General features: G+C 39.9%; 1 protein-coding gene across 2 annotated transcripts in view; it reads left to right on the top strand.

The window, feature by feature from the left end:
* Pbx3 (PBX homeobox 3) overlaps window positions 1-12,767 on the top strand; it is a 192,369-nt gene that overhangs the window by 147,254 nt on the left and 32,348 nt on the right. For both annotated transcript variants that reach the window (XM_041675103.1, XM_041675102.1), the window contains exon 4: window positions 8,355-8,545. In XM_041675103.1, the coding sequence (XP_041531037.1) occupies window positions 8,355-8,545 (191 nt within the window). The remainder of the gene's footprint in view (window positions 1-8,354; window positions 8,546-12,767) is intronic.

The raw sequence follows: 12,767 nt of genomic DNA, 5'->3' as shown, positions 1-12,767 counted from the left end.
CAGCTCACTAGGGTGTGCGTGTGTGTGTGTGTGTGTGTGTGTGTGTGTGTTTTGCCTTAAAAATGCATATTATACACAAGTTCTACATAGATTAATCAATCATATTTGAATTAAATATAAAATTGGAAAATAACTAATTTAAATGTTATAATGGCTTCACAGATTCTTTAATATATGTTTCCTTCCTAGTTTTTAACGTGCTCAGAAGGACATGTATAGACATGTGGAATCTGTGCAGCACTATGAGCAGATTATGATGAAATGATCATAGATTTAGCTGACTTACTTTACACACTTTTTTTCTGTAAGTTCTCAGTTGTTTACAGATGAGGCAATGGTATTTAACCTTTTGAGTTGTCTTTGGACAGCTTTACAGCTGTGTTTCTGCCAGTGTTGTCTTATAGGAAGAGATTTTCCTCTGTTTAGACACAAGAACAAGGGGTTTTGGTTAATTGAATGGTTAAATAGAGCTGTTTGAGGGCAAGGAGTGACATTTCTAAAATAGATAGCATTGTATTTCCATTCTCTAGATGAGGTGATTGCCCAGTGTCACACACTAGTGTCAGAATCAGGTATCAAATCAGGTCATAACTGTCCTTGTCTGTGAGTTCTACTGCTAAACACATAGAACTGGAAGATAATGCAGGCCATCAGACTCGGGCATCCTCAGATCGGCCCGTGTTGGTTTGAATTTGAAATGGAAACAGAAACAGATGAAAACAACTATAAAGACTTTCCAAAAAATATATCTTTGTCTTAAAAGAGATCCTGGCTGTTAAATAACAGTGTTTATCAAGAAGCAGGAAGACTACGTATGTCAAGGCAGAGGCTTTGTTGGGAGATTCTGTGAGTCTCAAAGAAATAAACCTCATCAGGATCTTAAGCGGTATTTACTCTGCTGTGTTTTGCAATGAAGCTGTAATGAAAATGTATCTGAAGCCTGCTCAGATTTAGATTGCCATAAAATTAACAAACATCACCACTGCAGTAAATTAAAGAACCTCGCAAGTTAAAGCGCAGCCACACTCACAGAGAGCAGGCTAGTGCTGCAGCAGGAACAAAATCACATCTAAGCTACAAGGCTTAACTTTCCATATTAGGGATGGATTGTCTTTACACTCCTGTTCTGTTCCCTCTAGAAAATGTTCTTTGATCATGTATCTCTATTTCATAGACTCAGAGATTTGATGATTTTGGAGATAATCATCCAAATTCACTTACAAATGTTTTTGAGATATTACATGTTAGATGTGTGTAGTGAGATATTTAAATATTACCACCACCCAACAGGAAAAAATAACATTCTCCTTTGGTCTTGCTGATCTGACTCCTAGCTGGAATATGATAGTTTCCCAAAGCTTGCGGCAAGTACCTCAATACTTCATCTTGAGTTTATTGCTTTCTTCTGTTTGAGAGACAAACCTCCATCTTCTTGATTAGCTACAAATCTTGGAAAATGCCTTTACTGTATTTTTCAGTGTCCGTATGGCTAGAGGCCCAGCTGTTAGAATAGATGAATTCTGAATGAACTTAAGTCCTGGTGCTAATGAGTCTTTTTTTAAAGAACTGAAGCTCTTGGTTGAGCTGTTCTTTCTTGGTTTTTCTATCTTGCTACCAAAAGGGAATGGACACACTGGTTTTTGCAAATGAGATTTGACCTCAGTGTTTGTCCTCGGTTGAAGAGGAAAAGATATATCATGCTCTGCAGCTCTCCCACTCTGCTTGTAGCAGAAGAAATGCTTGTATACAGGCAATTCATGCTGTAATTTACAGCTGCTGTAATAGAGATGACACATTGAAAGCTATCTACTATAATTATATTGAAATACATTTTAGCTCAAGGCAAAAGTATTGTAAAGTTCCCAACCCCTCTTAAGCATCTGGAAAGCTGCTCTTTGAATTCATCCCAAATCCACTAAAGCACTAGAACTGGACCTGAACTCTGAATGTGCTCAAACTCAGGTATCATTTGGCAATTGCAAAAGACTACCAAGAACTTACTACTGAGGTTTCTGGAGCCTCCTGGGGAATGGAGGGTGGAAGAATTTAAGCCACAGTAGAGACTGTGTTTGTGGTTTTGGAGCATCCCTACATTCTATACTTAAATTTGCTGGCAAAATCATCTTTTCTTGTAAAGGGATTATATTTTATCAGATTAAAAATGCTGATGTTACCACTGGGGGATGTAGCTTGGCAGAAGAGCCCTTTGGCATGTATGTGATCCTAGGTTCAATCTGTGGTAATGGCAAAAAAGGTGCTGATGTATTGCCATGTCACCTCAAGTGCCTAATTCCGTTTTGCCTTTCATGATAGTTAAGCAGATAAACAAAGGGCAGTAACTGGTGTGGCTTTTGTATTTCAGTCTCCCTAGCAAGGCTCTTTTCACCCATTGCTTCATGGGAAGTGTCTTTAAGGTCTCAGGTGTGCTGAGCAAGTGTTCTACTTCAGCCCCTTTTAACTCTATATCAAGACAACAAGGTCTTGCTGAGTTGCCAGACTGGCCTTGAATTTGTGAGCCTCTCACTTCAGCCCTCTGAGCATCTGGGATTATGGGCATGTGCCAGCATACACAGCCAGGTTTTACACACTGGCTTTCACACCAAAGGTTTTCTTGCTTGGAAGGAATATTTACATATTTCCCCTTTTCTCTAAGTTACTGGTTGGTTGACTGTATATTGATCTCATTCCAGTTGGCTTATCTAATATCTTTAAATGTTAACTTTTATCCTCAAATAAGAATTTGTAGATTTAATAAGCATTCAATGAACATGAAAATCTATAACATTAGAGTAAGATCATATGAGGTTATCAAAGCATCTAGAAACTGAAGAGTTAAAGTCAGATTTTAGGGCCAACTATTGTTTGTTTGAAATGGGGTCTCACTATATTGCTGAGGATGGGCTCAAATTCCTGGATTCAGTGAATCTTCTGCTTCAGCCTTGAAAGTAACTAGGACTGTAAGCATGTGACATCACATCTGAATGGGCTTCCACCCGTAAGAGACAGTTGTTCTTTCCATCAAATGTATATTTTAGAATGGGGTTATATGAACTGTTGCCAGTAATCATCTTATTGAGATAGTTGCAAAGACTGATTTGGTTTTTAGAATTAACCACTGAACCACTTAAAAACTTTGTTTCAAATCTGTGCTTGTCCTCTGTCTGATTTCACAGTTTCACATACAATTTTGTGTATTTAAAAGAATAGAAAAGTGTTGAGTCTTGAATTTCAACTGAAAAAAAACACCATTACAATTTTTTAAAAAAACATTGAAAACTTTAGTTTTGCATATAGATATCTCAAATATATTTGAATGTCAAGAAGACAGTTTTACCAGTCAAAAATATCATCAGAGCATTATCTAAAATCTAAATACTTTAAACCCTGGATTATCGGATGGTTTCTGTTTTCTAAAAAGAAAGAAATGGTGAAGAAAGGGGCTTATAATAAGAATTGCTTAAAATGTCTTATCAGATGAAGCTTTCCATGACTTAGGTAAATTGTATCAATATTGTGCATGTTTTAAAACACAGACATTCGTCCTTGTTTTTAGTAGCTGAATTGAGAGCAGAAGGGGATTCTGCCAATATTCTCATCAGAAAGTTCAAGAAATCAAAACTCCTTTTCCTAAATATTCGAGTTAACTAAGTAAATTTGCGTTTATATTATATCTTTTACTAGAAAGTTTTTAACTGATAATTCCACTAGGAAAAACAGTAAGATGATGAAAATTGTCTCTATTATGTGGAGATGTAGTCTTGGGTGCAGGGAGATATGTGAACGTCCTGCAGTGTGGCCAGCATCCAAACTGCCCTGGAATCATTTGAGCATTTACTCTGTTATATGTTTTTTATGAAAACACACCTTTTAAAGAGTGGCTGCTGAGGCCCTGCTGTGTTTTCCTCTGAAACCAGCACAGATGATGATGGGAATGAGGCTGTAATTTACTTTCAATGGTGTAGGGGAAAATATCACTTTGTATAAAGTGTATGCATCTTTCTTAAGGGTGTACCCAGATTTTAATTATCTAAATGTAAATACTTAACGAATTTTACTTAGAGTAATGAGCTAAAGTGCATACCACATAAATGAGATGTTCTAATTAATCATGTATGAACTACTGGCTTAAAGAAAAGCTCTGAGTTCTGTGAATCTGGGCTAATGCCAAATTGCTCATCAGCATTTTCATTCATAGATGGCTTCGTTTAATAAGTTGTGAAACGTTCAGCAAATGTTTTTGGAAATTATGAGTTTTTAAATGGAAAAACTTTTTTCTTTTCTTTTAACCTTTTTCTTTTTCTCTTATGAGCTTCAGGATGCTTATTAGGAATCACAGAGAATCATACACATGATGTCTTGATTTCTTGCAGTGACACGTGCCCTGCAGTGGGTGGGACCATAGTGTGTGAGTAGGTTTACAGGAATTCGCAGAGCTCTGTGAGAAAGCTAGAACCGCTTCTATTCTCCAGCAAATGGTTCCCACAGTTTACATCTGCAGGGCTTAGATGCAACACTTTTGAAGGCTTCCACCCCTGGAAGCTTTTGCTTGGTAGATTCTATCTATCGATATTTATCATAATAGGAATTAAAGCTACAAACACTCGAAATATTAATTAATTACTTAAAAGTAGCAAGCTATTACAGGTTAGCCTAATTTTTAACTTAATTTTTTAAAACACCTTCAGCTGGGTGTGGTGATCCCAATATTTGGAAGGAAGAGACATGTGGATCTCTCTGTGGTCAAAGCCAGCCTGGTTTATATAGAAAGTTCCAGAAAAGAAGGCATAGTGAGACTCTCCTTTCCCCCCCTCCCAAAAAAGTGAACAACAACAACAAAAAAAAAAAACTTCAATATTTGTGAGAAGAACAATGCTTTTTGCAGACACTAATCTTGGCATGATAGAAGTGAGCTTTATTCTTGATTTCACTTCCATAATCATTCTGTTGCCATAGATCCCTGTTTACAAAGGATTTCTGGGCTTACACTTTGAAAAAGAGAAGAGATGGGTAGATATCAATGTCCTTTCAGATTGTTGTGTGTATCCTTTTTTATACAACACAACACAACAAGTTGCAGTTATAACGGTCAGTTGCTGGGCAGTAATCTGGAACACTATGGATGAGTGTGTTGTGCTGTGCTCCCTGGGCACCCATCAGTCTAATTTGTACTTTGAATAGATTTCCTCCCTATGCGCTCCCCATGCTTTTGTAGTACAGTGCATTGATCATTTTGGAAGTATTAACTCACTGGATTAAGGCTATCTTGTGTGTGATAATGCACACCATTATACAGAATGAAATAGACTCCCTAATGTCAACACTGACTCTCAGAAAGTCTCTAGGGAAACTATTAAGGTCACAAGTTTTCAGAAATCCAAATTTACATTTAAAACTAAAATTTTGTCATTGGCACAAATTCTGCCAGCTGTTTAGGTCTATGTGATGGACCAACTCACTTGGTTCATTTTTGAGCAAATATCTGCCAAATAGTCAACTCCAAATAATAATTTATCTGTTTTCTTTTCATAAAGAAATAGCATTTTGGGGAAAAGTGACTAAAGTGTGAATACAATAGGCGTTCTTGAGCCAGTTGCCCTTTGATATGCAGGAGAAGAGCTTTCTGCGTGCTTCCCCTTTGTCACACAGAATGATAAAGACATGCTCAAGGGCTGAGATGTAATAAGATGGACAGTCTGTAATCCTCACCTATGTGACACTGTGGTTGTGGTCTTTGTTTGTTGTCTGTCTGTCTATTTGATGAACTAGGATTACCAAACCCATTGGTTCACAGAATGTGCTAGTGCCGTACTGTCCCACGCAACAGCCAAGAGCCATTAGCCACAGGTAGCTAGTGAAGTATGCCAAGTAAACTAGTCTGACTTGAGTTGTAAAATATACAATGGGTTTGAAGAGTGCAGAAAAGGATATGAAATACCTCAGGGACAGTTTTAAAGCATTGATTGTATATTGAAATTCATGTTATTCATGAATTGTTTGAATAAGATATACCATTAAAATTAATTTTACCTGATTTCTTAAATGTTGGCTCATAGAGAATAAAAAATGTATGTGGCTCACTGTATGTTTTATTGGGATGCACTGCTCCAGAGATATAAGGTCTTGTGGCCAATTATGAGTGAAGTTAGAAAGACTGTCCTTAGGGATTTAGTGTGCACATATGTTTGCATAGAAACACCCAGGAGCCCTGCAAAAATGTATTTCATAGCTTGAGTTAGCTCATCAGTTTCCAAACGTACTGTACCTTTGACCATCTGTTAGCATTCTATGGAACTATAGAATTTGCTAACCCTGTGAGAAATAGTTCAACATTTTTCATTTTACTTATGAGAAAACTAGAGGCTGAGGTTGTCATATTACAGAATTTGGAAATTATATAAGCATTCCCTTAGGGAAAGCACAGGAAACATATACATACATGTGGACACTTGCTTTCAGCTTGGTGTAAATCCAGATTGATAGTGATGGAAAAATCTTCAATTTACTTTTTAAAAGTTTGATTTCCTTAAAGACAGAAAAACTTCTGGTTTGTTTCGTTTTGGGGGCAGTATCTCACTTTGTAGCCCAGCCTGACCTAGAGTTCACTCTGTAGACTAGGCTACGTCAAATTCATAGAGATCTGTCTGCCTTTACCTCTGCCTCCTGAATGCTGAGATTAAACGTGTGCACTGCCATGCCCAGCCTAAGAACTATTTTTAATCTACAAAATTCCTTAATGTTTTACTGTATTGAATATCAGGACAATAATTACTGGCCTTTAAAAAAAAGTATGGCCTATGATTCTAAGAAGAAAGCAAACCAACTCCACAGTGTCTTCCCTCAGAAATACACAAGTGCACACGGCTTGTGTGTGAGTTTCAGGAGGTTCCTAACAATCTTATCCTAAGCTTCTCCCAGGACTGCAATTTAGATGCCTTTGCTTATGGTGCAGGCTGCTGGGTTTATGGATGTTAGCCAGCCTAATTCTCACTCTTGAGTTGTAGTACAAAAGCCTACCAACCTGTAGGTATTCACTGAATGTCTGCTGTGCATATTGTACAACTTCACTCTGAAGAATCTAGAACATGGGCCACTACTCATAAAAAACAAGTTCTTACAATTTAAATCATTTGAAAAATACTTCAAATGAAAGGTGAGCAAGACTTACTGCTACCTCTTCTTAGAAAGCATATAGCAAAGCTTAAGTAAGTGAAAGGCTAGTTCTTCAGTGAACAGTTAGGAAAACCACTGCTCTAATGGGTGGTATTGAGAGAGGTGGACGTTATCACAGCTTCAGAATAAGTTTTTCCTGTGGCCTTAAGAGCGTAGACTCTCTTTTTATTCAGGGTACAGACCACTGTTTGTTTACCAGTACTGACTTGCAGTGTAGACTCACTTACATAGCACTGTAGGGGCACTACATTCAATATAGGGAACTTAAAAAGATGGTGTCTGAGGATTGTAGTAAAAACATTCCAGATTCAGTTTGGATTCTTGGTCTCTTGCTGCCTCTCCACTGAAGAACTGAGATGCCTTCCTTGAGCGGCTTTTGTTCCCTGAGGCCTGCACTGTGGATAACTGACCTGATGTTATTAGGATGCTTAGTATACAGTCTTGTGTGCTTACTCAGACCATGGTCCCTGGGCCAGTGAATTTACCATCCCCAGCACCAAACCAAACAGAAATCTGTTAGTTCTGCTCTGTCTGCCATCACTCCTCTGAATTCAGTACATGCTGCATTGCTAGGCTGTGCTCTTCAGACCTTTGTTTTCATCTCAAAAGTCCTTCCCGTTCTTTAGAGCCCAAGCACTACTTCTACCATGAAGCTTCTGGGTGGCCCTCCTCTGGAATTAGCAAAACACTTATCACCGTCTTCCCGTCAGCCTTCACACTGGTTTCTTTATATGATAAGTGATACTATACTTTATCTCTGAAGCCTAGCTCTTGCTCATTTCTGTGTCCCTGGCAGCTTCGGGAGAGTTTTAACGTCATGATCTTACAGAAACCATTTGCTGAGTAAACATAACACCCTACAGAAAATAGGAGGCAGTTAGTATTAGCCATGGGCAAGCATTTGGTAGGAGATAGCAGCCAGTGCATTCCAATAGTGCTTATCATTTGGTCAAGGAGCAGGGCCAGGTGGGAAGGGCAGTTAGGGTCCGGCCATTCAGTGTCAGAAATCTTGCTGTTTTAACTCTGCCACCACTACTTCCTCAGCTGCTTAGTTCACACTTTCCCTGCTCACTGCCTAATGCTGCTGGCTATTGCTAGTAAGGTGGAAATTCAGATGGGTGGATGTCTGGGTATGATAATACAAAGTGTCAGTGTCCTAAGGAGTTTTTTTTTTCCTGTTACAGGCATGTAATGAATTTACAACACATGTGATGAACCTTCTCCGAGAACAGAGTAGAACGCGCCCCATTTCCCCGAAAGAGATTGAAAGGATGGTGGGCATCATCCATCGGAAATTTAGCTCCATTCAGATGCAGCTCAAGCAAAGCACGTGTGAAGCAGTTATGATTTTAAGATCAAGGTTCCTTGATGCCAGGTATGTGAGGCCATGAATCTTCTGCATGGCTTTTCCCCTTTGCTTGTGTGTTTTCAGAGAAACTGGCTGATCAATCTTAGATTCTTCTTCAGTTTGGCTCTATGAGCTCTTTTCTGTGAATAGGCAGGTGATGCACCTCATGGTACCCATGCATCAGACAGCTTTTCCTGTCTTAGAAGTTGTAACTCAGGTACCTGCCAATTGAGTGACTCTGGAAATAAGTTGGATTGGTGCTGCTGCTGCTAGAGGCTTTAGGACTAATTATATCCTTTCCATTCTGACGCCAAAAGTTTTTAAGTTTTTTTTTTCATGAAATTCTGCTTTAATCTTTGTTTTAAAAATAATTTTAAATATTATTTTTATTTCCTGTGTTTGAGTGTTTTGCCTGCATGTTTGTCTGTGTACCAATGTGTACAGGAGCTCACAATGGTCAGAAGAGGGTGTCAGGTCTGGAACTGGAGTTGGAGATGGTTGTGAGTCACTATGTGGGTACTGGGAACTATACCCATACTTTGCAAGAGCATCAAGTGCTCTCAACTCCTGAGCTGTCAAGGACCTAGTCCACACTGACTGTGAAGATGCCTCTGGGATATTCTCAAGCCAGGGTCTGTCCAGCTTTGGAAAGGAATTTCTGTTTTATTTTGTTTTCTTCTCCCCTTGGATTCTGATAGAAGCCATCATTTTCATCTAACCCTCAGAATACAACACAAATACATGAGACAGTGATTCAATTAGAAGGCTAAGGATGTGAACATCTGTATGCTAGACCCATCTAAGAAGATTCAAGCAAGAGGCATTTCCCCCTAATTATATGCTCTTTTTTCTAATTAAGCAAAATTCTTTATCCCCTGGTCCTGCTGAGCTGTCACCGGGACTCTTGGGCTTCTTTTGGCATCTTTCATACTGACTTTTGCTTTCTTCTTTCTTGCTCTAGTGGTTCCTGCTCATGCTTTTGTATATAAACTAGTGTAAGATCTTTTCCCAGGCTCCTCTATCCCCAGGCTCACTCCCCACAGCCCAGTCTCATCATCCCTTATTCTCAATACCACTATGGAACCCTGATGTACACTATGGTAGCCTGTTGGGTTTGGGGGTAAAGTACAGTTGCAGAGCTTAGCATGCATGAGGCCCTAGGTTTTATCCTACTACCAAAAGACAGATCAAATAAATAAGTAACTAAAACAAGACTACAGTTTGTCATTGCTATAACTCACATTAGCACCCTCCTCTTGGTGTTGAAGGATCTCTTTGTTGTGAAGATTTTCTGTGTTGGATTCGTTTGTTTTGTGATGAGGATAGAAAACATGATCTTGCATGTGACAGACAGACAGACAATCTTTGTACCAGTGAGCTACGCCCTCAGCCCCATTGACAGTTGCTACTTTGAGATAGAGTCTCAGTCACCTGGTTGTCCTGCCTCAGACTGAGAGGAACTGGGATTGCAGCAGGTGCCACCACACTTGACTGTTTAGGGGTTACTTACTGTTGTTTCTAGGTCTAAAACACCAAGATCATTGTAGAAAGTCTTGAAAATGCATAAATTAGAAAAGGTGGACAGCCAGAATTTTGTTCTAAGAAAAAAAAGTGATGCAAATGTTTTGATACATTTCCTTCTGCTTTTTCATTTGGTTTTGTTGTTGTTTTGAAACAGGGTCTCACTGTGTAACCTTGGCTTCCTGGAACTAGTTCTGTAGACCAGGTTGGACTCAAACTCACAGAGATCCGCCTACCTCTGTCTCCCAGTGCTGGGATTAAGGTGTGTGCCACCATTCCCAGACCCATAGTTTATTTTTTAACATTTTAATTATTTTTACTAGTTCGCATTATAGCTTTCTCCCCAACCCTCCCTTCTTTCTTCTTCAGTTAGTTACTCACTTGTGCTGTAGGACAGTTAACCAGACAAGCAAATGTATGTACCAGTCTAGCTTGCATTCTACTTGAGGAGACAGATAATAAGCAGGTAATACATACGCCATCAAATAGAATTCTATTTGCAGATCCAGTGATTGTAATAGGATGATAAGTCCTTTGAAGAAAGAGGAAATGACAGAAGACAATATGAAGAGGCTATTCTATACTTGATCTTCTGAGGTTTGAACTGTCTTCTGTGAGTTGCTTCATTTAGTGTGTGGCACCCAAGGGGAGTGAATCCCAGGGCATATGCTTAGTGGGCATTTTCTAGGGGAGGTTTTCCTAAAGACTAATAAAGTGCAGGAGCATCCTCTGGCCTGTGCCTTCCAGTGAGTGCAGACTCTGTGCTTCGGTCCTTCGCTGAGTTTGGGCTCTGAGTGACCCCTCTGTGCCAAGAAGCCAGGTTCTAGGCCTGCATGCCTACCCAGACAAGTGATCCCTTGCTCAGTGTGCCTTTCTGGAAGACCATGTCCATTAGACAAGCCTGAAGTGTTAGTGTAAAACATCCAGGAATAAGCTTGTGTGGCTGCTGCTCACGGGCTGTAATTCTGTGCTGCCCGTTAATCTGTCCTCTGGGGCTTTTAGATGTTTGCCAAAACTACCCCTGAACAAGACTTTCTGAGTGAAACTTTACTTCCTAGAGGTTTTCTTCTCATTCCTCCTTTACATTTCCCCATTGCCCAAACAAATGCCTGCCTGTCATTTATTCTCTTTACCCTGGCCTTGTCTCTAGACTTCATGTCATAGCCATGCAATAGAATTGAGTGAAGTGGCCAAACTGGGGGTGTGGAAAAGGTTAGAGCAGACAGTCTGGTTCTAAGAAGGCTGTCACTCAGCATCAGCTCGCTGCTGTCTTCTGACAGAGAAGCCTGGTGTAGATGGTCTTCAAGTTTTCCACACACAGCTACCAAAGTAGGTTTTTAGTGCAAATCATTCCTGTGAGCTCTCGACAGGGAATGCCTTCGACTTGATAAGTTAGTGTCAATTCTGGACATTTTCTGCCCTGTGTACTCCACCTGTTCAGCAGGATGTGCCTCTGCAGTGGTCCCACCTCAGGGTTTTGTTTTTGTTTTCAAGCTACCTGTGATTCCTGCAAAATGGGAATTCTTCTCACTGGGTTTCTCTTCCTTCTAGTTCCTCTTCCTCTACCCTTTTCATCACTAAATAGATTCTGACGCTCCCCTCGCCCCCTAGGAAACAATGGTTTAACCTTCTAGAAAGTTAAGAAGCTTCAAAATAGAAGCCTATGATAGTTTTATCAAATCTACATTAATCGCTCCCCTGCCTGAGTACTGTGCCGCCTGGGTGGCACCTAACCGCCACATTAGTGATACCGTGGTAACCAGCTAATCACACCCTGACACCCACTTTTTGGAATGCAGGATATCGCAGTTGAGAAAGTCATTAAGATGATTTGAAAGCAAGTGTTGAGAGAATTATCTAGGGAAGGCGTTTTCCAGTCACAGAGTAGCTAATCTAAAGTGAAATCTGACAGATGTTCATTTTCGGGCAGGAATTCTTCAAAACAGAAATAATAACCACCGAATATAAGTGATGTTTTTGCTACCCAAAACATGTTGTTAATAAATATTTGATTCCTGATATTTGCCACACTCGTCCCCCTTCAGCTAAAACAACAAAATGTGCTCCTCTCTTCTTTCCTCTGTGAGGAACTTGTGCTGCCGTCTGTGTAGTTGCTTAAGTGCAAAAGCCCATAATTCCTTCATGGTGTGTATTTTCTCCTTCCCTTCTCTCCCTGTCTCACTCCAGCACTGCCCCATCAGTTCCTACTGTATCTCCCTTCTAAATAGGCCTTGAATCTTATTTCTGTGGTCCTCACATGTACCAGCTTACATCACCTCCAGCTTGAGTGAGGCTCAATCTTCAGTGGTTTCTGCATTTCTTTTTGTGCCCTCTTCCAACTGTTTCAGTGTCAGAGTGACTCTATAAACATGGAAACTGTGCAGCAAGCCTATAGCCTCACCAGAGACAGGCAGATCTCTATGAGTTTGGTCTACATAGCAAGTTCTAGGTCAGCCAAGGCTACATAGTGAGACCCTGTCTCAAAAAACAAACAAAATAAAAAAATATATAAAAAGTAGGGCAAGTGAGAGAGCTCAGTGAGTCAAAATTCTTGATACCAAGCTTGACAGTCTGAATTTGAGTCCTGGAATCTACGTGGTAGGAGAGAACCAACTTCCACAAGTTGTCCTTTGAGTGCCATGTGTGCCTCCACGCATATATCGTGCATACACATGCGTATGTGAGTACACACACACACACACGTGCGCGCACATTTAGGAAAGCAAAT

The sequence above is a fragment of the Microtus oregoni genome, unplaced genomic scaffold (assembly GCF_018167655.1).
Source record: "Microtus oregoni isolate MIOR12 unplaced genomic scaffold, Mior012 000025F_ref0000491, whole genome shotgun sequence".
NCBI classification, from domain to species: Eukaryota; Metazoa; Chordata; class Mammalia; order Rodentia; family Cricetidae; genus Microtus; species Microtus oregoni.
Note: the sequence above shows the minus strand (reverse complement) of the source record. Positions and strands in the feature narration are given on the sequence as shown.